The following is a 25,459-nucleotide window of genomic DNA, read 5'->3' on the forward strand; positions in this document are numbered from 1 at the left end:
GTATTCCACAATACATGATTTCTGATAGGTCGAAATTCTTATTCTCTGTTCCTTGTTCCTTTTATTGTGCAGAGCCCCAAACAGTCGCGCCAGATTGAAGAACTGTCCGTTAAAGTCGATTCAAATCCGACGCTGCGGTCAGCTGCAGTCCTCGACTCAAAAAAATATTTAAATGTATCTGTTACTTGTTGCTCAAATTCACCTAACATGTGTCATTATCAGCAACTTCGAATAATTAGCGTGAATAATGAATGAGAATGATGAAACAGCTTAAAAAACTGAAGTGATCGTGCAAATTCTCGTTCAAAAATTCCGAAAGACGCAATTATTTTTCTATTTTTTTTTAAACTTTCATAGTGTTTTAAGTTGAGTTTTTTTGAGACAGATACCTTTAGACTTTGTATTAATTTTAATTTAATTTCTACCTTCGATAGTTTCAATTTTAATTAACTTAATTTTATTTTGACTTTTCGCCAGTTGTTATCATATCATCATTTAAAAATATATGTACATATATAAATGTTTGTGAATGCATAGATGTTTGTAACTATTTGGAAGCCGGGTCTGTGGATTTGTTAAGTTCAAACTGTGTAGATATTTTTGCTATTATTTTTTGCTATTATCTTTGATTAACTGTACAATTAATTGTCTTTCATTCGCTCGTAGAGCCTTCACATGTGTATGATAATTATAGATATAAAACATATCCTATGTCTATGTATTCTATGTCTGTATTTCTTGTATTATAACAGTAAAATTGTTTACTCCAAATGTGTCATCTAATAGAATAATGGAGAACTACATTAATATACATTTGCTAAAAGCAAATTTGTAAGATCTGAGAGAGCTGTACATTTAACTCCAAGATGATTTGGCTTTTGTTATTTATTATTCATGAAACATCAACTAACAATGGCAATACAGTCTTAAGAGATTTGGGAGAAAAAGAGTATTCCTTGATAAAAGGTAAGAAATCGAAAAGTAGAAATTGATGAGAGTAATAGTTAACAGAGAATATATAAAAAACATATCATTTTCAGCAAAATCATCATTGCCACAACATGGAAAATGTTGGCATACTGCGCTCCAAACATTGGAGAGCAATTGCGATAAATTAAATGATTACGAACATTCGCTTCTTGCCCTTCAACTAGCAAATTGCTTCTTAGAGGATTCTGGTCATGCAACCTACAGTTGCCATTTCAGTGAAACAGAAGACGAGCGTCGGTAAAACGAATATTTTTTGTTACTTATATTTTACGCCTAATTTTGTAATAACTCCATTATTTATTTCACAGGAAATGCATTGGTGACATGACAGACCGAGCCTTTAGTGTTTACAATGAATTCTACACTCACGCAACTCATATCTGTTTCTTTTTGAATCATGAAGCCTGGCAAACTGAAGTTGAAAATACTATAAAGTTGTAAGTACATATATAATATTTTTGCATATGTAAAATATAAAAAACTCACACATCTCTACATATTTGAATTATATTTAATCATTCTATATATTTAGATTGTTTCAAATATCTTCCCGAATGAAGGATCAATTGTTAGAAGCATCGGAAATGCAAGGTATAATTTTGAACAGTCAAAAGGAGGGTTTGCGTATTCAAAACGAGCTTTTAGATCATGGCAAGGAACTCGGAACTGTACTAAAGACTTCGTCTGATACAGTTAGCAATATGATGTCGGATTTCAAGTGAGTTTGTAAAGATAATTTTTGTAACGTTTAAAAATTTAGTCAAATGTAAATTATTATAAATTGTCGATTTGAAACTCTTGATTAAATTTTAGAGAATCGGCTAAAGATCAAAAGGAGCTACTTTATGAGATCTTCTCATATATACGTACTTTCCAAAGCTGGATTATCGGAGAAGTGTCTTGGTTTCAATCTATTATATTTTATACTGTCAGCTGCATTCTCTGCGCGTTATTCAGTTCTTCTAGAAGAACGGTTGATGCAAGAGTTGCGCTCTTTAGTATTCTAAGTTTGAATATAGTGATTGAAAGAATACTTGTTCAATATTATGATAAGACTATTCTTCAATCTCCAGATGATAAGGTAATATTATAATAAAATTAAAATTGTTTCTCATAATACTATTCCATTTTCTCTTATAGGCGCACCTGCTAAGTACAACATGGTTGTGCAGAAAAATTGCCTTAATACTTTGTGCTATAACATTATTCTGTACATATTATTATTATAAAGATGGACAATTAGAGAATTATAAGGCTTTACAAAGAATCGAGCAGCAGTTGAATATCATTCAGAAAACTCCAATTATTTCCAATATTAACCAACCAATTCGTATGTATTTTGTGTACACTTTTATATGGATGCATAGATCAAACTTTTGCATAATAAATTGTATCAAATTTTAGGTTACTCGAAACGGCTTGCGTTGAAACGTTCGTATACAGTTTCTGATAAAGAGAATATTGCTGATGTTAAAAATGGAAAAGAATTATTTTAAATTAAAAAAAAATCGTCATATATATGTACATATTTTAATAAGATAATTGTACAAATGGAAATAAAGATATCTATAGAGCTTCATAAATATTTACAGAAACAGTTTTTATATAGTTAAGTGTTAAATATGATAATCTAAATTGTTTTACAATATATTATATGTTAATGCATTGAAGTAGCATTACAAAAAGAAAAACACTATACTGTAGGATATCTTCGTAGAAGATATGTAATCTGCTTATGAGTCAAGTTCTTATTGTTAGGTACAAGCATAATTTGATCCTTTAAAGACTGCACACGTTCTATATTACTTGTGTAAACTTGATAGCATTGATTTAATGCTTTTAATTCTGGGATACATCTTTTGTCTTCATACTCATTTTCTTCGAGACACGTCAAAAGCAAAGACATTTCTAATAAACATCCCTTTTCTGGAAATAGAAATATATTCAAATTATTAATTTTATAAAATTACATATATATGCATATATATTAGGTGTTGGAATTAATTCGTAGCGTTTTTTAATGAAAGAATGTTATTTATTTCACATGAGCATTAAAAAATACATTAATGAAAGTACTTCCCATCACTTGTAAAACGCTACGAATTAATTCCAACACCTAATATAAGAACAATTTTCTTGACAATTGTAATAAATATTGATATGTTCTGTGCAGAATGAAATTTATAGTCTATAAAATTAATTTCAAGAAATCAAATATTAAAAAGAATGAATGTACTAAGGTTTTACAATATGATTACTTAAAAATTACAGGTTATCAAGTAATTTATGAATGAATTTCACTGATGAATTTCTTGGTAATTTCTTTAATTTTTAGGTAACTATATACTATGAAGACAGATCTAAATATATTTTAATAAAAATAATTTACAGTTGTGGATGGAATAAAAAATTAAATTGTTTTATATTCTTGATAAAGATTTATAAATAAATGGAGCAAATAGAGATCCACCCTCTACTCCAAAGGAATGTAATTGAATGGGGCCAATAAACCCCATCAGTTTCGGAAAGTTAAATATACCTGTTGTTTTCTGATTCTTTCCACTCACAGAATTCTTCAATTTTAATGGCATAACCTCCTTAAAAGGTACCTTCTTTTCATTCTGTGGCTGTCTCGCATTACGAAATAATATCGATGTTAATCTCATCTCTCTGTAATATAATATAAATTTATCATATGATATACTACAAGAATGAATATTATAATACATAAATATACAGTAAAATAATCTAGAATTATATAAATTTCTTTAAGAAAGTGAGGTTAAGTTTTTCATTAGATCTATGTTAGTGATTGAACGCATGATTTTTTTAAATCTCGACATATAAATATAGTTAATGTCAAAATACAATTCTAATAATCGTTAACAACTTTTACTAGACATACATTAATTTTTCTTGCAAAAATGTCTGCTGGAGTTAGCCGCAACAACAATCACGTTTGACTTTCAGAAAATACAGCCCTGAGCGACCAGATGGCGACAGTGTTTACTTTCAATTTCAATTGTGTTCCCTCGTGTTCTACTCGATCGTGTTTTTGTTTCGCATATTCGCAATTTAAAACGGTAAACTATCGTAGAACACGCCGCATGAAATTATTGCTATCAGAATATACAAACGCGAAGCCCAATCTCTTAAAATCAAAACAAATCAAAAAATCAATTAGGTAAAACAAATATTAGCTCTTTTTCGCATGCAATCCTGTACTTGTCCTTCTTTTCTTCTTTTTGGACACGTGCTTCGTGTGAATAAAATACATGAAAAAAAAAAATAGATTCTGTATATTTAAGAGAAAAAATTCGTGTTTCTCTATCTCTTTTCCTCTCTCATACTTAAAGCAATCAAAATTGTGTAATAATCGCGCTGAAGATGAAAAATCGCGAACTAGTTTCTGGAGGGGTGACGGGGGATTGTGGGAATACTGAGAATGGAGAGGAACAAGAAAACATTATCATATGATAAGCCTCGTATGCTTAACCTCAAACTGCCTTAAAGTTGCGCGTGGCGGCAAAGCCACGTATTGTTGCGGAACGGACTCGTATATTTGGCTGTACCGAAAGGAAACAGGTGAAGGGGAAATTTCGAGCAGAATAACGTCAAGGTTGAAGGATCAAGAATGGCGGAATACCAGAGAAGTGAGTCTATTAGACCGAAAATAACGGCTGCTTTTTGCACGTGCGGTGTATCTTAAGATATTTTGCGAAGATATAATTGCGCGCTCTCAAGAACGGCGCAAAAAGGCTCATCAAGGTTCACCGATAAAATTAAATTACAGAAGAGGATAAGAGAGGGACAGACCGTCTTTTCGAGATTAAACGCGCCCGACGTGGCGACGTCGTTATGAGAAAACTCGTCGATAATGCATCATACGATGTAATTTTTTTTTCGTCACGCGATCGCGAGCGATTGCCGCGTTGTGATAAATTCTATTCACGCGATAATGACCGAATGACGAATATCATCTGTCTTATCGTGAAATATATAATGTATGCCGTATAGTTTTAGTAAATTTTTACGCGAATTTTAATCCGTAGATGAAATTTCAGATTTTTTTATCAGGTTTCTTTTTGAAGGTTGCATGATATAGCATGATTTTATCAACACACATACTTATCATTTCTTGAGATAATCAACGCAAAATATTTTCTGTTCATTTAAAGTACATATTTTAAAATAATATATATATTTATATTTTTGAAATTTAAAGAAATTTGAATTTTAAATGATTGTTATACATAATAAATATTATATAATTAATTTATGTTTATTTATTTATTTATATGTTTTAATTATTTTTATATACATACGCATACAAAATTTATATGAATATAATAAAATATATATATAAATGTATATCCATACAGTACAGAAAGATTGCAAAATGATTGCATATGTATATATCTCATTGCAATGTTGAAATATTGCAAATAGATTTCGCAATGTATTTGCAATGTCATAGCATCATAAAAATGTCCACCTTTAACAAAATTGCGCTGTAATGTAGTATGTAGTAGTGTCGTAACAATGTTGCAACGCAGCAATGTAATTATTATTAAAAATTTCTTTTATTATTATTGAATATAGTTTGAAATATTACAATTTGTGATATAGATAAAAAAATGCAGAAAAAGAATTAATCAATATATGTTTTATATTATATATAATTTTATATAATTATATAATATTTTGTACTTAATTGCAAATATTTTATATGCAAGTATATATATATATATATATATATGTGTATATATATTTTTAAAATTTATGTATATGGACATATTTACACTTTTTTGCTAATATATATTTTAAACTTTATTTTATAAGTATGCCTATTTTGTACATATTCTTAACTGACAAAATGGAAATAATAAGAAACTTCACGCATACTATTTCATTTTCTTTGTAATATTTAAAGAATTTTTTAAATCCAAATATTATTAAAAAAATTATGAGAATTGATTATAAAGTTTGAAAAATCTTGTCGCGCGGCGACGATGTTCCAACAAATATTATAATTTCTAAATTAATGGAAATAATTAATCATATAACGTGTAATTGACATATGTTTCCATATGTGACAGCAGTTCATTATTGAAAAGCTGAAATGTTTTTAATGTCTCTGTAAGAATGCTGCAAGATTTGTAAAATCTTGCGCCATAATATGTATTATATATTACAATTCTTGATGTCTACAATATTGCAGCGCAATCTGCAATTATGTTGCAATGTTTTCTGCAATGATACTGCAAGTTTCTATGCTGAATGAGTAAATATAAATTAGTATATATATATATGTGTGTGTGTGTGTGTGTGTGTGTGTGTGTGTGTGTGTGTGTGTGTGTGTGTGTGTGTATGTATATATATATGTATATATAATATATAAAATGTATAATAATTATTAAATATTTATATATTAAATACATATCTTTAACAAAGCATACAAATTATTTATTACAGGAATCTCAATAAATACAAGAAGATTATTGTTTATAATACTATTATTATTGCTTTGTTGATTAAATTAACACAATTTTTTAGATATTTTTGAAAAAATTATTATCTTAATTAAAAGAAAACTATCTATTTTGAGATTTTAAAAATGATATTGAAAGATAGAGAATATAGTAAAAATAGAATGATCTAAATTTCTTATATGATTTCTATACTGAAACGAAACTAACATCTTGAAATTGGAGAACAGCTTGGCTACTCTAGATTTTGACATAACTTTATTTACAGTGTTTCGCAGCCACAAGTTAATTTAATTCATTCTGAACTGCCTTGAAAAGTAGGTCCGCGTCATTTGCCCGAGGCACATGTAAAGAAATATATTGCATAAATGCAATTATGTTTCTACATCCTTCACCGTTTATAAACTTTATAATTATGATGATTTTACATTTTCTTTCATAAGAATGTTTTATTAAATCAGTGAGTCGGAATGCGATTATTAGAAATTCATAATATTATTTTAATTAATTTTTAAAATAATAAATAAGCATAAAATTTTAAATAAACTTTTTCATAAACATAATAAACGATTATACATTTTTTTGTCGATTATCTTACGAAGTGATTGTTTTGTAAATATTGTTATTCCTGTTATTACTGGATTTCTTCTTAATGTATTCTTATGTATTCTAGATCTTTTCTTTGTATTCTTGGAATACAGCGATAGATAAGAAATGAATAAATGAAATCCAAATTGTATTATGGATAAAAGGAAATAGGCATGCTTGCTAAATTTAAAGTCATCCTTTAGTCTTACTACGTCACGATCGCTATATTTTATGTGCATCTCAAGTGAGCCAACAAGAAATTTAAATTTCAAAATTCTCTCACGATCCGATATCGTACTTCCAACCTTCGCATATAATGTCAAAGTTTCAACAGAACCCATTATTGTAATCTAAAGTGTAATATTAAATCCGAGAATTTTAATCTTCAGAAAACATTTATATCGGAAAAGATTAAAGAATCATAGTGGCAATTTTTTATTTTATCAATTGTGTATAAAAGTAGAAATGTACCTTCTTGACGATTGATAAATCTCATTACATATCATCGATAAAATGATATTAAATGATAATAAATGATTCACTGTTGTTGCGAAAAGATGACTTGATTGAAACAATTTTGTTTTATTAGGCAGAAATGCATAAAATGAAAATAGATAACATAAGTAGTAGAAATAGTGAAATAAAACAAAACAATCGAATTTAAAATAATCTTGCATGAATCATTTTCAAATTCAACAGTTAAGTAACAGTTATCGTAAACATTGATCAAACATTGCACATTGTAGAGATCTTGAATCTAATTGATGGAAAATTAAGTAGACAGATCGCAATGTAATGAATCCGATTGCTATCAATTGAAAGTCGTTCATGAAAGTAGAAGCATGAGGAAATATATTATATCGCTATGATGCTATTCAAAAACTGCGTACTCATCGGCACTCTCTATTGCCTAGTAGTTCATTGATTTACCAGTCATCGTTATCATGAGACTTATAACACAATATAAGTATTTTTGCATGATTTGTGCATGTCCACTATTTTTACGCTTGTATAATAACAAACGAACAATATTTCTCTAAATTTTAATTTGATAATAAATAAATTATTACTGTTATTTTAACATTTTGTGAATATTTTCCTATTTCTTCTAAGTTCTTTCATGAAACAATCTTTAACATATCTTTTTCATAATTTTTAAGAGAATGAGTCTTACTTTTTGCATTATTCTGTTTCTATAGTTCTCTAAAATCTTTGGAGTGGAATTTAATTTTAAAGAGTGACAATCGAAGTGTTGAAAGAAAAATGTCTCAATCATCAATTTTTAAGAGTAAGAGTTTACTCTTTAGAATTAGATTCTATTTCAAAGATTTTACTTTTTGCATCATTGTGCGTCATCTTGAACGTCACATTTCCATGTAAATTATAATATTATGTATATAATAATAACTATAGTAAAAACACAATAATAATGTACAACATATGTAACTATAGGTCTGTTATTTTTACCTGATATTTTTCTTGCACGATTCATCTTTTCTCATGTTGAAGAAAAAAAAAGAAGAAAAATGAACCGTAAACGTACAAAAAGTTTAGCTAAAAAAAACAAACCTTATAATAATACACAATATCCCGATAATGCTCGAGATCGGATTCGCAGACAGATGCCTCGTTGATTTCAGTTACATTGATGCTTCTTCTAACTGGAATTTCTCTGTTGTGAAAATAGTGTTTGTACAAATTGCAAAAAATTTAGCTAAATTTAGCAACGTATATTGCATACATTGTAATGTATAAGAATGGAACTGAGTCATCAAAATCATTATACAATGCGCCATTCTATACATTACACATGCATTGCACTTGTGTAAATAGAATTTCTACACGCGACTTTTAATTGTAAACAAAATATTCAAATAACTCACGCAGGATAATGTACGATTATGTAAGATTCGCTGATAAAGAAAACTTTATTACTTGTTTATGATTCTATAGCCACAACTCGATTCATGACTATCAAAACTTGATAAAAAACTTATCTTTATATTCAATAGATTGCCGAGGAATATGCTGAAAAATTAAAGTTGAAGTAAAAAAATTGTATTGTTTGTAATAGGCAAATTTTGTAATAATTTCAAAATGGCATTTGTAATCATTTAGATATTATATAAGAATATCTACTTAAATAAAAATCCTTACTGTATCAATGATCAAGTTATTAAACATACAGATTTATATTTAAAATCATTATGTTTATGTTTGTTATATCATTTTAGATAATTGGTTGTTATTATAGCTAAATACTTAATACAAGCTAAATAGTTTTTTGAAAACTCCATATAATTTTCTACCTGCGCTCTACTGAATTAAAGTGCTCTATTCTTGAAATAATGAAGGAATTGAATTTTTTTTATGGAAAATGATTGGGTGATCGATTTATCTATCTTCGAGGGCACTCCATAATTGCCTCGTAAGCATTTACGTTTGCTTGATTGCACGTTGCACGCACATACAAGACAAATCCGATGCTCAGTCGAAGTTCTGTTGCTGAAGCGACAAGACTGTCGAAAGAGATCGGCAAGAAACCTACTGGCACTCGTAGTCGATCACGTGATTTTTTTTTCGTGTCTGTTCCTGTGCGACTTGTTTGTAAAACTATGAATTCTGTGATGAAAACTATGAATACTTTCAGTAAGTTTAAAAAAAAGTTTTTATATGACTTCAGCGAATTCATAGATCGTCATTATTTATTTTGTGTAAATTCAAACTAAACTATGTTTACTACATCGTATTTCTATCTGAAAAAGTGATGACTTTAAAATACTACGCGGTTAATTACTAATCGTATATTTTTCGATCAATGATATATCTAGAATCTCTTATTTGGTAATAAATTATTGTCAGCAAAATTATTTTTCTTCTAAATATACTGAAAGCTAACAATTTGAAATATTTATGAACTTATAATTTAAAAAATGATAATGAAATAATTATCTGTTTTTATCATATTGATATGAATAATAGTGACATAGATAATATTATGTATTCTGTTACTGTGTGTGATTATAAGTGTGAAAAATATATAAAATGTGTGATCTCTGAACTTTTGTGTGCATCAAACATGCTAAATAGGGGAAAAATAAAATACATTAATTTTTTACTAATTTTTTAAAGTCGTTAATCTTCACACGACATATACTTATATAATAAGTTCCAAAGTTTCTGGTCTGGCAAAGATATAAAAGATGATAAAACTGATCAATCCTTTTCTATTTTTCAATATTAACTATATACTGTTTATTTTAATACATTTTATAGAATGATAATTTGATTTTTGTAAAGCAATGAAAAATATTTTTTGTCCTTAAAATAATTTAATTGTAGGACTAACTTTTTCATTAATGGTAAATATTTTTCCGCGCAAATTGGACTTCAATTTTGAAAATAAAAATTATTATCTAGTGATCATTTTTTATTTTTAAAATTAAAATTCAGTCGCATAGAGAAAAATTTATCAATAAAGAAGTATATAAATAATAAAAAAATAATCTTCGCAGTGTTGAATCATTTTAAGAACAAAAATTCAGAATATTTTTTTAAATATGATATAGAAAAATTAATTCACTTTTCTAAAAAAAAAATGCGTTGATGTAAAAAATGAATGTCTTAAAAAATAAAGATTGTTTTATTTTAAACTTTTTTCATATCCTTGAGTTGAAAACTTTTGGACTTTATATTTGTTACATCTTTCACTTTCGTGTTTTTAGTTTCTTTCGTTGCCTTTTTTATTTTTACATATCAAGTCTCATTTAACTTTTAAATGATTTTTTTAGTAGTAAAAAATTGTGTATGGATGTTGTAACGTAATACATATGATGATCTTTTTCAAAAATTAATTGGAAAATTTATTTTTATTCCTATATTTAAATAAGTTGTTTTAGTGTCTATAAAATCTTGCAGTTACCTTTGAATGATATCAAATTGCACAAAAGAATTCATAACTAATTATGTAAATGTAAAAAGATTCTTTTTTTTTACATTAACCGACACGAGCATAAGGCATAATGACTATATTCAAAGTAAATTTTAAAATGTAAACACAAGAATGTAAATACAAGGATTTCTCTATTGAAATTTTTATAGGACATACATTGAATGTATAGTATTACCGTATTGCGCAGGAAATTTTATCATGATTGTGAAAAATGTAAAATTTATCTGATTTATAAAAAATTCAGTGTGTTGTTGGTATTTTAAGGAAAGAAAAATCACAGTTTCTTTGCACTCCGAGAGATGAAGATTTTTTTTATATTTTTATATTAGACGTGAATGTTTCTATGTGATTAAGGGTTGAAAAAGTTATTTTATAAATTACTTTACAAGTTATTTTATAAGTAACTTGTAAAGTAACTTATAATTATTACTTTTTCAACCGTTAGTTTCCTGTCCCAAAATGTTTCTGTATAATTTCAGAGAGATGATAGGTCACTATTATTTATTTTATTTACCGGATTATTATATAAAATTTTCATAAAACATATTATATTATACGTAGATTATCAAATTCTAATGACATTGATGTTTATAATATATGTGATTATTGTGATCATTAACGATCAAGAAATTTCAAATGAGAATACAACAAAAATAGCATTTCAATTACGCTGAACTTGGTCAATATTTTTAACGTAATTTTTAGGTAATATTAAAGTAGTAACATGACTTCGAAGTTTTTAATTACTTTTTTTGCATTAGAATTACATGACCTGTCGTCTTTTATATTAGAGAATTAATATTATAAAATATACATTTTATTTCTAAAATGCTTGATTATTAATTATGTAATAAAGATTATGTTCTATTGTTTGTAAATATAGATAGATATAATCTTACAAATACAGAGATAGATATATTTTTACAAATATATATTTAAATGATTACACATGATATTGTTTTAGCATAAAATTTGATTTTACGAATAGAAAGCATACGCATTAGCAAATTTTAAACGTAACTTTTTTTATTTCAATAATGGATTCAAGTGTGTCGTATTATATTAATCTTTTCAAACTTCGTGTGTATTTGTAAATTATAAATTCAGAAAAATAAATTCAAAAAAGAACTAACTTTTCAATAATTCTCACTTATTCATATATGTATAAACGTATAACAAATTAATTATATGTGATTAAAATAGAAAAATACTGATTATTAAAAAAATGATATACAATGAAACTTCTTGATAATTCATTTAGATGGGCATTTATAATATTGATAAAATGCATTATAAATAATATTACAAAATAATACAGAGAGTATTGAAATCTTGTAAAAGAATTTCTTAAGAATTCCCGGATTTTTCAAATTGAAGAATTTTTTTAATACAATTTTGAAATAAATTAGAGTGCAAGTAACGCAAAAATAAACTATATATTGAAAATTTGCAGAAAACAACGATTTTACAAGACTATATTCATCGTTTTCTTCATCGATTCTTTGTGAGTTAAATTTATTGACTCATAATGAGTTCACTCATGTTTAAAGGGCTACATAGTTAATCGAAGCCACGAAACTTTTAGAGGTTGTACAGCGCAATCAAAGGAATACTAGGGAATAGGGAACAGAGAATTATAAGAATTTTAATTAGAAACCATGTATTGCGGGATATATTCAATTTCTGATAGATTAAAATTCTTATTTTCTACTCTGTTCCTTTGATTGTTCGCAGCTCCTTAAGATAGTGATAGGAAAATTTCACTATATGAAATAATTTTATCGAGTATTGTCTTTTATGATATTTTTTTAGAAACTCGTAAAACACTCGAGTATTAATATGAATATATGTGTATGCCATACTTATTGTCAATATTTTGCATTATAAAAAAATGATTGAAAAAAACAATGTTTTCAGAAAGAAACAAAGTTTAAGTTAAGAGTAAAATTCCAAAATATCCTTGATATCCAATAAAATCCGATAAAAATTCCTTATATATTTCAAGGGTAAAAAGAAATCCCTTGAAAATTCTAAATAGTAAACATCCTGTTAAATAAAATTATAATGGAAATTAATCACTCAATGGAAATTAATGTCAACCATAGGAGCGTCAACGGAGGAGAGCCTGCAGTATATCAGGCAATCCCTGAAATCAGAAGAAATGGATCATCTGGAAGGAACTCATTTTGATAGGCTCATCCCGCACGTGTTTGTTACCTTTGGAGCGTCTGTGAGTTTATAATTTTGAAAAAAAATATAAAATATACAAATTAAAGTTGCAAACTAATTGCAACTAAATCTATGTTCCACTTGATGCTTGCAAAGCTTTTAGAATCATTTCATTCTTGTTGTTTATCAAGTGTTAAATAAGAACAAATAATACTCACGCCAAGTGGAACGCGTTCTAAATGAATATATTTATTTATTCATTGGCGAATAATAAATTCAAGTATCTTATATTTATTTATTCATTGGCGAATAATAAATTCAAGTATCTCAATTTACATAACACAACAGTTTAATTTATTAGAGTCTAAGCAATTGAATCATGGAATGTAAGTCGTAGTTGTATTTGTAAGTTGACCAAACGTGCGTTGATGATTTATAACTACACTCACGTTTTATGATTCAGTTACGGCCATCTTTGCAATGAGGTCTTTATTTATCGGAGACGTATCATTTTTTTTTGTGAGTTAAATTTATTGACTGATAATGAGTTCACTCATGTTTAAAGGGATACACAGTTAAATATTAAATTATCATGTGTTAGAGTTTAAGTTGATAAAGTTTTCATTATGGGATTTATATTTATTCTCACTTGTTACTGTTTTTTCTGACCTTTTGTGCATTATAAATGAAATTTTATCCCCGTTGAATTTCCTAAAATATAAATATAAAAAATAACCAATTACAAGTTAGTAATTGGCGTTAGTTTTTGCATAAAACGCTCAATCAGTAAAGTATTAATTTTTATGCATTATTCAGTATTTATAAAAGCAGTTTTTAACAATTTTTCAATAATTATATGTTTGCTTTAGGAACATAATTGCTGTATCGGAATTTTCAACTATACCAAATCGAAATTTTCTTTTTTCAAATATTAAAATTCAATTGTAATTTTTTGGAGATTAACTATGTAATAATTGATGAGTATACATTCATTTTTGTTTAGCAAATTTTATTTTCAATTTTTAATTTAAATATTACATTTGTTGATGAAAAGGGTGATCTTGCCAAGAAGAAAATTTATCCGACTCTTTGGTGGCTCTTCAGAGACAATCTTTTGCCGAAACCAACTACTTTCGTCGGCTACGCTAGAAGTAAATTGACAATACAACAATTACGTGAGAAATGTCATCCATACATGAAAGTGAAGTCAAACGAGGAAGAAAAGTATGAAGAATTTTGGAAGCTAAATCATTACATCGCTGGCTCTTACGATCAGAAGAAAGACTTTGAACAACTGAATCGTAAATTAGAAAATTTTGAGAAAGGGAATACTGCACACAGGCTGTTTTATTTGGCGTTACCACCAAACGTGTACGAAAGCGTTACGACACGCATACGACTTACTTGTATGGGAGATAAGTAAGCACGAATTTTAAATACAATGCGCGAAATAAATTTTCCATTTAAAACAAGATAGTTAACAAGCAGACAATAAGAATCAAAAAGATAAAAGATAAATTAAAATTATATTTCCAAAGTTCCAAATTATTTCATTGATAAATATATGGAATGTATATATATCTAATAATGTATACTTGGTAGAATATAAATTTGGTATAATATAAATACAGAAAAAGATTTAAATTATTCTACTAAAAATATGTATTAATATAATTATTAATGTATTAATATAAAGGTATAAATATACTTAGATATAAATTATATGTAATACATATATAAAATATATCAAATTTCAGAGGATGGACGAGAATTATAATCGAGAAACCATTCGGCCGTGATGCCGCCTCGTCGCAGAAACTCTCCGATCACTTGGCGACGCTATTCAGCGAGGATCAAATCTACCGTATCGATCACTATCTCGGCAAAGAGATGGTGCAGAATCTGATGACCTTAAGATTTGGAAACAGAGTGTTCAATCCAACATGGAATCGGGACAATGTAGCCTCGGTGCAAATCACATTCAAAGAACCATTCGGCACTCAGGGTCGAGGCGGCTATTTCGACGAGTTTGGCATCATCAGAGATGTGATGCAGAATCACTTGGTGCAAATTTTGTCCTTGGTGGCCATGGAAAAGCCTGCGTCTTGCCATCCGGATGATATCAGAGACGAAAAGGTGAAGGTTCTTAGATGTATCAAAAACGTGCAGCTTGATCAGGTAGTTCTCGGTCAATACATCGGAGATCCAGATGCTGAGGATCCGGAGGCACGTTTAGGCTACTTGGATGATACCACAGTACCAGCCGGTTCAAACACGCCGACATTCGCGTTTGCAGTACTAAAGATAAACAATGAAAGATGGGACGGCGTACCGTTCATCCTAAGATGTGGAAAAGGTAAGAAGATTGAAGAAAGTTCATTTCTTGACAAATAAAGCCTCTTTCTTTAATATTATGTCGTAGCGCTAAACGAAAGGAAAGCAGAAGTAAGAGTACAGTACCAAGATGTACCGGGCGATATTTTTGATGGAAAGGCAAAGAGAAATGAATTAGTGATAAGAGTGCAACCAGGCGAAGCATTGTATATTAAAATGATGACAAAATCACCTGGCATAACGTTTGACATGGAAGAAACGGAATTAGATTTCACTTATGGTAGTAGATACAAAGTAAGTAACTTTAGTGATAGAAGAATTTGTCAAATTAGAATCGGAATATGTAAGTATATTATGCTTTCATTACAAATGTCATTTCATCTCTCCAGGGCCTTAAATTACCGGATGCCTACGAGAGATTAATTTTAGATGTCTTTTGCGGTTCGCAAATGCATTTCGTGCGAAATGACGAGTTGCACGAAGCATGGCGGATATTCACGCCGCTGCTTCATCAAATCGAAAAAGAAAAAATTCTACCAGTTCCATACAAGTATGTAAGCGAAGTGTAAGTATTTTTAATACGTGCAAAATATATTATTTATGAAAAATTTTAGGTATGGCTCCCGAGGACCGAAAGAAGCTGACGAAATGGCGAAAAAACATAATTTCGCGTACTATGGTTCATATAAATGGGTGAAACCGTGAATCAATGCCGATACTGTGATGAAATTTATCACGCAAAGTACAAATTCGAAGATGTCTAGAAAGTTTTAAAATAATGTTATCATTGACTGTCACATTCCAAAAATTTTGATAAACCGTTATACAATATATATAATATTTTTATACAATTTTATATGTAATATTTATATGTATAGATTCGTATATATTTCTTTTCGTTTTATATAATCGAAAATGTCTATACATTTGATTTTAAATGTACGACAATACAAGGTTTGTTCTGGTGTCGCTGAGCTTTCTATATTAATGCTGAGTATATATTGAAGTAAGCGATACTTAATAAAACAATAATGTTTATTCTTTGTAATCTTTGTATTAGATCTTCAAATCTGCAAGATCTGATAATAAGCGAAAATGCGGATTTGGAAATTTAATACTATTAAAATTAAAGCAATAATATTCTATATATATATATATATATATATATATATATATATATACATACATATACACACACACACACACACACACACATTTATATGCGCGCACATATATTATTTTGAAAACGCATTTTTATAAAGTTAGAATATTATATACACTTCCAGTTTCATTAATTTGAATATTACTATTTTAGTTTTTATAGGTTACGTATATTATAAGTATATAATAAAATCAATATTGTAATATCAAATAACATTTTCTATATAATTTTATTGATATATTTTTTGAATTATCTTAAAAGCTGGATGCAATATTCAGTTTTGCAATTCATTACAGCTTGAAAAGTCATTTGAAGTTATATGTATAGATTTTCCTAAGATTTTTATTTTATTTAGTTACAAGTTTATTATATTAAATTATGTACTATCATCATCATTTTTAGTCAAGATTAGTTTACAATAATTAGATTTTATTTTTCATTCTCGTGAATATGAAATCAGTTTAATTGTGAAACTGATTAAATTTAAAATTGTTGTGTCAATTTAAATGTGTGATGTTTAAAACTGTTTAACTGTTATGTTGATATTCGCATTTTTTATATTTCATCCTGCATTCTTGCATAATCAAATTCTGCACTGGACTTGTCGATGCAAAAGCAAATTTAGCCACAAAGAACGAACCTATTACAGAAACACTGTTTTCCATCTAATATTAAGGCTATCTCAAGATCAAGATTGCGAGGGAATGTGAATCAGTCTTCCTATTTAGATCAGTTTTATTAAATCTTGACAATCGAAACATATGTATGATACCAGTCATGGCATTCTGTACAAGTGTATTTGATAACATAAATTATTATACAGCACTAGAGATCTGTGTGAGATTATTCAAATGTGTAACTTACGTTAAATAAATAAGAGAAAGTTGACTTGCTGCATGTGTATATATATCTATATTGTGAAAAACTTTATTCTAAGTGTACCAGGTAAGCGGTAGCCGATCATCTTGTATTAAGATACAGCACTAAATTTTGCAATTCAACTTAATTCTGCTATTCAACTCCCTCTTAAGATCAGCTATACATGGATATATATATATAGATACAAATTAATATCATGATTAACGATGAACTGAAGATGTATACATATACAAATATATATATATATATATATATATATATATATACATATATATTTATATATTATTAAATAGTGCAGAGGCTAAAGAGGAAATAAAGTTCTCTGCGTACATATATTAAAGTTCTCTTGAAGTTCATTGTATATGTTTACTTGATAGGAAGTGTTAAGAGAGGATGTAAAAAATATATAAAATGTAGGAAATTGAATTATGGCGTATTATTGTATGCCTGTAAATTATGATATATTTCATTAGCTCAATTTACGGAAAAATTAGATGGTATTTTTAACAGCAAAAGATTAACATATTTCATTAAAATGTTCTAAATTTTTTAATATTCTCTTTTATATGTATATAATTTCAAATTTCATTACATATATATATATTGTATATGTAAATAATATATCATATATATAATATATATAATATACATTATATATATATAAAAGAAAAATTATTACATTTATTTGAAAATGCCGCCTATAATGATAGAAAATGACTACAAGTACTATGTTGCATTGCACAAATTAATTACGAAAAAAATGGAAATGTTTTCACATCAGAAAATCTCTGTTAAACATTTTCTAAATTAGGACCATTCATCGCGATATCAAATGCAACTTGGAAATTTTTGCAGTGTCGATATGGCAATGTTTTTTTGTTTGAACACTTCTCACAACGGTATTGTAATTCGTAAAAATGTCGCAATTCCATTCAGGTCTATGATTTAAGGAAAATATGATTCACATACGTTTTATACTTATATATGAAACTTAGATTTCACACGCCGTAGGATCCAACAATTCATCCCAATTGATACTCCTTTGAAATACCTCTTGTTGCAACCATAGTTCATAATGTTGCTTAAACTCCTCCGTCAATTCCATATTTGCACCAAGCACAGACGTTACTGACGCGTCAACCGGTTCCATTTCCTCGTCTCTCGGAATATTTGAGTATCTTCGATTATTGAATTGATCAACACATGTACGTAGCTCGCATTCTTCAACTTGAAAATCCCACGGCCGTGCTTCTAAATCTATTTAATAAGTAAAGTAATTCTTTATCAAGTTTTCATTAACACGAAGTATTAAAATATTTCAAACTTATTACCATTGCCGTACGCCCAGTCGTCATTTAAGCGATGTCGGACCTTCGCATAAATGACACTAATAGTTTTCATATTTGTCTTTCTCCATTGCCGACCGAGATACTTTGTCTGCATTTTTAATAATTTTAAAACGTATAATTGCATCATTGCATGCCTGACTTTTAGCGTGCGTTTTAAAATAGGTGCTGATTTAAAAACAACTAACATCTGTAAACATAAAAATGCATCAGATACATATTAATTTTCATAAATATAAAAAAATTTGTGTTACTAATTAAAAATTGACTTACCATTATTCTACTGTGTTTCCATTTGGTTAATTTGTTCAAAATTCTTAATAAATTGATACAAGAGAAAACATTTCTCCATGAAAAAGACTGACTATGACCAATCTCAAGACTTTCAGTAGTTAATTCAGGCTGATCACCAATGACACACATGGGAAAGTCCAAAATAGGAATACTGTTGGGATAAAAATTAACGGTTACATTATGATATTTAGAAATTTAAATTACAATTGTATTTCTACTTACACATTCTTCGCTTCAATGTATGCTATGATGTTCTGATTTAAAAATTTCAATACAAGGGGTATGCAATTGGCAAATACTAAATGCTGCGACATAAATTCGAATTGATATACATGATTCAACTTGAAATGCTTGAGCAATAATAATAAAATTGCAGAAACGGCTTTAACAATAATCTCCTTATGTCGGTTAACATCGATTCCTAATTTCATTGATTGCAGCACCGTCATTCTATAAAACCGTATTATAAATTAAGCATAATTACAATATACATATTTAAAAAATACGTATATTTAACAGTTGTAATATCAATTAATTAAAAATTCAAATATAATGAATTACATTCGATATTTTTTGTTTCTAAGATTTTATGTAAATTAATTACATTGCATCTATCATACTTACGGCATCTCCTCTGGCAACACATCAGCCAAGATATTAATACTATCTGTTTTAGCCTTGCTTGTCGGTGCAGCTGCAAGTAATATTTTTAATAAAGCGATCATGTATTGTGGCAAATTTGGTAATATAGCCTGATAAAGAATTTCCGTTGGCGTTTGACGAAGCGGTGGTTCTAGAGTACTCATTGGATTTCTTGCTATTTCTTCTTCTTTTCTTATTTGAGTTTCCGCTAGAGATGTGTACATATGCTAAAATATATTATAATATTATTACGATAGTAAATTATGTTGCAATATTATCATAAATCAACAAAATATACCTTTTTAAGGGTAGTGACGCCTTCGTGAATTGGTTGCGGTAAACCCGCTAAACTCTCTCTATCTCCTTGCAATTTGTAACCGACAAATTTCATTCTAGCAACTTCAAGGAAGGTGTCCACATCCTTTTGCCTCACTTTGGGAGTCCATGGTAAACCTGATAAATGAAATATTAGATATATTAATACTCGATATTAATACTCGAATACAAGAAGTACAAAAAAAGAAATCTAAAACATTACCTTTTCCTTTTATAAGCTGTGGAGTACCTGGCCTTAATTGTGATTGATTATTCTGATCTTCGTAATACGTTTGATTCCAACCGCCAGGTCCACCAGGACCCAGAAACACAATCAATTCGCCATCTCCTTCATTTGCTGTGGTATTATTTGGGGGTTCCCCTCCTTCGTATTCCATGCCTAAGCCTGGATCATCTAAAGAGCTTTGTTTCATCAAACTCTGAAAAACATTTGATGATTAATATGTTTAGAAACATTAAAACAATCATATAAAATAATTTTCTATAATCGACGAATTACCCGTCGAAAAGGCCGATTATTCCTTTTCTGATTTTGTGTTTCTAACAAATCTGCCGCACTCATAGGCGGAGAGCTAGCTCTCATCATCCTGGCGACTTCGATAGTGTCTTCCTGTTGCGTATCGAGTCCTGCCTCCTCGCGATACTGTTTCTTCAATTCTCTAAGTGCGTCAATGCCGCCAAGGGAAACCAGAATCAACTTCCACAAAAGCAAAAGGACTTTTTTCATAGGAAAATGTGGTGCCGAACCGCTGCAAAAACACGTCACCATACCAAGAAGTTTAACGATCAGCAATTCTTCTCCATATGGATTTACTGCAAAAAAAAAGTCATTTTAAAAAGACCAAATTCTCCTTTATGATATTCATTAAAATATGCCGTACAAACATAATGCCGTACCAAGATCTTCTTTAAAAGCTTCAACATTGTCTTTATATTCACTGTGTTCGATATTTTTTAATTCCTCTCGCATAACTTCTGTTATAATGTACAAAACGGACAGAATGACTCTTAAGTCTATCGAATCAGCGAGGCTAACCGCTAGCTTTCTTATCGCTGAGGTAGCAGTTGTGCTATTTCTACAAAAATTATTTTAGGAAATTATAGTAGGAGTACAATAGGAATTCAATCGTTCTAATATCGCATATACATGAAGAAACCTACTCAATCTCAATGTTTAGCAGTTCAACAAATGCTGGAAAAATGCCAGCTTCGTAGAGTAACATTACGTTTGTCCTAGTCCAGTCTTGCTGTTCCTTGTCAGACTGTACTTCAGCCCAACAACCCTGAGCTAAATAAAGAATACAACGCGCCGATTTCATTCTGAGTTGTTTATTGGAAACTTCCAGTTGATCCAGCAACTTGTAGATTACCGATCTCTGTTGTGATTTTGTCAAGTTTTGCCACCACGGTCGTAACTTGTACCATTCCATTTGATCCTCAAATGCCTGGAATTTGTAACAAGTCACCGATCCATTCTTGATAACTGTTAAAACAAAATTATACCTTGAGATTCAGCTGCAACTCATATTGTTCCGTATAGCTGTACAATTCGGCGACTTCATTAGCATGTATATCAGTGTCGTCGTAAACAAACTCTAAATCTGTAGTTCTGTTGTTTTCCTGAAATAACAATAAGACGTACAAGTTAAATATTTTAAAATAATATTAAGCAAATTGAATAATAAAAGCTGCTTAAGAGTCGTGCAATTTTTCTTACTGTTGAATATGAATATTGTCTAATACTATTGTTATCACAAATTTACTACAGTACTTTTATTGAACATATAATAGTGTATGAACAATGAGAATAGCATGTTTTTGTATTAGATATATCTATAAATATTATTGTTTTTATTTTATTAACATAATTCAATTAAAGGGTAACTTTAATTTAACTTTGTACACTTTGTTAATACGTTTTGTTGTAAGGTTTCAAGACAATTTATCGAAATTGAAAATAAAAATCTTTTCTTGAAATACTTGAAGAATTGGAACATAAAATATATCTCAAAATACAAATCACATAGAAATATAAATAGAATTCTATCTTAAAGTCTATTTTAGACAATCATATATAATTGATACTAAATTAAAGGATCAATAATTCTTGTCAGAATTTTGAAGAGAATTCTATGCTATGTATCAAAGATATTGAAGAATTAAAATACACAAATACACAAATTAAAATAAATAAAAATACACGACATATAAAAGTTGATAGAATTCTGTCCTGAAATCTGACAGTAAATCACAGATCATTTAAAGCGTGCTCTATTTAATGTTTAGCCCGACCATGAAAGTCTTTCAGCTAGTTGGATACTGGCGAGGGATAGGTTAGGACCATGGAGTAATCGTTGATCCGGTTCACTATCGCGCTTTTACACAAATTTCCCGAATGATTTTCCAGGGTGGTCGTTCGACTCACGTCGTTGCTGGCCGCGCGCCGATTGAAGTAGACAGGACCCCCGTGGAGAGGATCACGCTTGCCGTTCCCGTTCGCGTCCATCGCTACGTCACACAACATTTCCCGTGACGGGTGGTGTCGTGTCGGCCACGAGAATCTCGCCTCAGCCTCTCCTCAGATCATCTCCACGCCTACGCGAGAGAGACGCTCTCGATCCAGAACGATACCCGCATTACAAACCGAGAGTCCTTTGACATTTAACGCCGACAATCTCCCTCGAGCAGGGCGATACGGATTGACGGATTCCACGGATTCCACCGCAGGCTAGAACTGTTTGTTTCCCCCGTTTACGTCACTCCCTAACCCCGATCTACGATCACGGTAATCAACTGGAAATACTGGAATATGGGATACAGCGCGACGCGATCTCTGCTCGCGATCGGACGCGTTCGGGGATAATCGGTGGGACTTAACATTTTCTCGCGTTATCTGAAAACGCGTTTTTTTTCCCGCGAAACCTCTTGAGAAATTGCGAAATGTTCCACTTTGTAATAAAACGTAAATTATATTTATATGGACAAGTGCTAATTGTTATTCAGCAATAATAATGCATAATAATATCAGGATAATATTAAAAATACTTATATAACTTTAACTTTGCTAAATTTGATCATCTAATAGACTTATTTGTAAAAGAAATAGGATTTTTTTATTCAAAAGAGAACAAGAAAGTAAAAATAATATTAATTTGATTTTCGTTATATGCATTGATCGATTATTGAATTTATGTCAATATTATTTCAATATGACATTTTAGATTTTCTTGTTCTCCTTGGATAGGGAAAACTTTAAATAGATTTTTATTAAAGTCTTTTTATCTTCAATAAAAAATGACTTGAAAGACTTTCAAATAAAATTTAATTGAAGAGATTTATACTCTATTTATAGGTGATCCTCCCTTTATTTCTTTATTTTACATTCATTATTTTTTGAAGCCGTAAAAAGGTACATTTTGCAGAAAATATGAAAACATATAAACAAAAGTGAATAAAAAATATCTATAAGTCTCTCTTTCCAACTGTATCACATTTTACATTTTTTGCACTCAAAATAAATACATATTGAAGGATTAAAAAGAAAATTTAATAAAAAGATATGATTGAAAAAATGCAAATATAATCATCTATCATGCCAATTACTTTGATTGCTAATTTGAAAATGCAGTCTGCAACGTGCAAATCATTTTTCAAAAGATTTTTTCAAATAATTTGTGTTTTGTTCAGGATTTTGTTCTTCAAATTTTGTTTCCGTCGCATGCATGTATTTCACATGTGAACTAATTTTCATCTAACAATAATTAAAAAAATTACAAGAGAGAAATAGGGAAAAGTTATACAAGGAAAATATATAAAAAGAGTATACGAGAAGAGGGAAGTATACATGATATTATATGAGAAAAAAAGGAAGAATATATTTTTTATATTTGTATTAGAAAATCTAACAATAAATAATAAAAAGAAATAGGGAAAATTTATAAAGAAAACATATATATATATATATATATATATATATATATATATATATTAAACAAATTATATATGAGCAAAAAAAAATTTTTTTTTAATTTTTATTAAAATCTGAATAATAAAAAGAGAAATAATATAAGAATTATATTTAAAAAGTATATATAATGGAAAAATTATAGGGAAAATTATAAGAAAAGTATACAATAAAAAATTATATAAGAACGGAAATATATATTATATTACATGAGAAAAAAGAAGTATATTTTTTAAGACATTTTAGAGTAACACATAAAGGTATATTAAAACACATAACAAATCCAAATTGGCATAAACAAGCAAGATTGCGCTACTATCACATAGGCACAACTTTGTTGCGCTTGTAACATTTAAATCTTGCATTCCTGAACTGCATTCCTTCATTGATTCTGAAAACACTCGATTGTATTCGTAATGAAACATTATACATTTAACACGAAACCCTACTAGATGAGGAACAAAATGCATTCACAGTATGCTACTGGTACCCTTACCATGTTTAACCTAAAATTAATCTAACAAGATTTAACGAAGAATCAGTCCGTGGTCGACGTTCCCCGTACAAGTGTCATTCAAAATGTCAAACGCGACCATCATCGACACGAGTCACACGTGAATTCAACGTTATCTGGCATACGAACGAACGCGAGCGTGGATATTCTTTCTCTCTTTATATCTACATTTCGCGAAACAAGAGAGAAATCTAAAACTCCTGAGAGTGGACGTACTCACGTTTCAAATGAGACCCGTTTACTGGCGCCTCTCTGTCCATAAAACGTGCAGTAAGTTGAACTATGTAGCCATGGATATTTCCGGCGCCAAAACGACAGTCTTCGATTTTGTTTCATATTACGTACATTCTATTCCTTAAATATTTACAGATTATATCCAGACGAGACAGAATCCAAAATCGGAAACATAAGACAAAAATGTCTTCAAAGACGATTTTGCGAGAATCATCTGAAAGTTGTCTTATAATAAGAAACCTGAAACAGAGTTAACTGATTCGGTTTTCCTTGAAATGTGATGTTAAATATAAAAATTTAAGAGTCACGTATTTTTTTATGTCAGCCCAACTCAGATTTAAGGAATGAACATTTTATATATTGTACTTTATAGAAAAACTGTATATTTCATTTTCAAAAATCTAATATTATACAAATAGATATTCCATATCTATTATTTTAAAAATTTGTGTATGTGTTCCATCTCTTAAATTTGAGATTAAGCTATAATCTAAAAAATATATAAAAATATTAATATAAAAATATATTAAAAAAAACGTGTCTCTTAGATTTTGTGTTTAACAATA

General features: G+C 29.0%; 4 protein-coding genes across 12 annotated transcripts; 2 read left to right on the top strand and 2 right to left on the bottom strand.

Annotated features, from left to right (window-relative positions):
• The first annotated feature begins 51 nt into the window (after nt 1-51).
• LOC105143158 (uncharacterized) lies at nt 52-2,573 on the top strand. 6 transcript variants are annotated; one of them, XM_087406905.1, is made up of 9 exons: nt 82-365; nt 538-590; nt 787-966; nt 1,041-1,227; nt 1,299-1,427; nt 1,523-1,708; nt 1,804-2,071; nt 2,131-2,320; nt 2,395-2,573. In XM_087406905.1, the coding sequence occupies exons 3-9, from the start codon at nt 867-869 to the stop codon at nt 2,484-2,486; spliced, it is 1,152 nt and encodes a 383-aa protein (XP_087263031.1). In that variant the 5' UTR covers nt 82-365; nt 538-590; nt 787-866; the 3' UTR covers nt 2,487-2,573. The 6 variants fall into 6 exon arrangements, with proteins under 6 accessions (XP_087263030.1, XP_011049532.1, XP_087263031.1 ...); XM_087406904.1 differs by lacking the exon at nt 538-590 and having other exon boundaries at nt 52-174; nt 753-966; XM_011051230.2 differs by lacking the exon at nt 538-590 and having other exon boundaries at nt 66-174.
• On the bottom strand, nt 2,507-4,045 carry LOC105143159 (small ribosomal subunit protein mS37). Its single transcript, XM_011051231.2, has 3 exons — nt 3,896-4,045; nt 3,530-3,660; nt 2,507-2,916 (listed from the first exon to the last, which is right to left on the bottom strand). The coding sequence occupies exons 2-3, from the start codon at nt 3,654-3,656 to the stop codon at nt 2,684-2,686; spliced, it is 360 nt and encodes a 119-aa protein (XP_011049533.1). The 5' UTR covers nt 3,657-3,660; nt 3,896-4,045; the 3' UTR covers nt 2,507-2,683.
• A 152-nt stretch (nt 4,046-4,197) lies between these two features.
• On the top strand, nt 4,198-17,577 carry Zw (glucose-6-phosphate 1-dehydrogenase Zw). Of its 2 annotated transcripts, none has more exons than XM_011051233.2 (7): nt 4,198-4,643; nt 13,125-13,249; nt 14,243-14,607; nt 14,946-15,544; nt 15,611-15,816; nt 15,912-16,072; nt 16,137-17,577. In XM_011051233.2, the coding sequence occupies exons 1-7, from the start codon at nt 4,625-4,627 to the stop codon at nt 16,225-16,227; spliced, it is 1,566 nt and encodes a 521-aa protein (XP_011049535.1). In that variant the 5' UTR covers nt 4,198-4,624; the 3' UTR covers nt 16,228-17,577. The 2 variants fall into 2 exon arrangements, with proteins under 2 accessions (XP_011049535.1, XP_011049534.1); XM_011051232.2 differs by lacking the exon at nt 4,198-4,643 and adding an exon at nt 9,471-9,716.
• On the bottom strand, nt 17,402-24,918 carry Strip (striatin interacting protein). Of its 3 annotated transcripts, XM_087406900.1 has the most exons (13): nt 24,642-24,918; nt 22,607-22,915; nt 21,685-21,801; nt 21,343-21,626; nt 21,079-21,257; nt 20,681-20,994; nt 20,384-20,600; nt 20,144-20,298; nt 19,828-20,072; nt 19,426-19,653; nt 19,183-19,354; nt 18,895-19,099; nt 17,402-18,820 (listed from the first exon to the last, which is right to left on the bottom strand). In XM_087406900.1, exons 2-13 carry the CDS (start codon nt 22,703-22,705, stop codon nt 18,555-18,557), a joined length of 2,481 nt encoding a protein of 826 aa, XP_087263026.1. In that variant the 5' UTR covers nt 22,706-22,915; nt 24,642-24,918; the 3' UTR covers nt 17,402-18,554. The 3 variants fall into 3 exon arrangements, with proteins under 3 accessions (XP_087263026.1, XP_011049537.1, XP_011049538.1); XM_011051235.2 differs by lacking the exon at nt 22,607-22,915; XM_011051236.2 differs by lacking the exon at nt 24,642-24,918 and having other exon boundaries at nt 22,474-22,613.
• Nucleotides 24,919-25,459: the final 541 nt, after the last annotated feature.

The sequence above is a fragment of the Acromyrmex echinatior genome, chromosome 6 (assembly GCF_024713525.1).
Source record: "Acromyrmex echinatior isolate Ae372 chromosome 6, ASM2471352v2, whole genome shotgun sequence".
Lineage (NCBI taxonomy): Eukaryota > Metazoa > Arthropoda > Insecta > Hymenoptera > Formicidae > Acromyrmex > Acromyrmex echinatior.

Bases quoted from the DNA above. Each gene is read 5' to 3' on its own strand.
- LOC105143158 (XM_087406904.1), top strand. From the start codon at position 867: ATGATTTGGCTTTTGTTATTTATTATTCATGAAACATCAACTAACAAT. The intron at 1,228-1,298 runs GTAAAACGAATA...TTTATTTCACAG, and splicing joins GAAACAGAAGACGAGCGTCG to GAAATGCATTGGTGACATGA. The intron at 1,428-1,522 runs GTAAGTACATAT...CTATATATTTAG, and splicing joins GTTGAAAATACTATAAAGTT to ATTGTTTCAAATATCTTCCC.
- Strip (XM_087406900.1), bottom strand. From the start codon at position 22,705: ATGTTGTGTGACGTAGCGATGGACGCGAACGGGAACGGCAAGCGTGAT. The intron at 20,995-21,078 runs GTACGGCATTAT...TTTTTTTTGCAG, and splicing joins AGCTTTTAAAGAAGATCTTG to TAAATCCATATGGAGAAGAA. The intron at 20,299-20,383 runs GTAATGTTTTAG...TTCATTTATCAG, and splicing joins ACAGCTTATAAAAGGAAAAG to GTTTACCATGGACTCCCAAA.
- LOC105143159 (XM_011051231.2), bottom strand. From the start codon at position 3,656: ATGAGATTAACATCGATATTATTTCGTAATGCGAGACAGCCACAGAAT. The intron at 2,917-3,529 runs GTATATTTAACT...TTCTATTTCCAG, and splicing joins AAAGAATCAGAAAACAACAG to AAAAGGGATGTTTATTAGAA.
- Zw (XM_011051232.2), top strand. From the start codon at position 9,551: ATGCTCAGTCGAAGTTCTGTTGCTGAAGCGACAAGACTGTCGAAAGAG. The intron at 9,717-13,124 runs GTAAGTTTAAAA...TGTCAACCATAG, and splicing joins GAAAACTATGAATACTTTCA to GAGCGTCAACGGAGGAGAGC. The intron at 15,545-15,610 runs GTAAGAAGATTG...ATTATGTCGTAG, and splicing joins CATCCTAAGATGTGGAAAAG to CGCTAAACGAAAGGAAAGCA.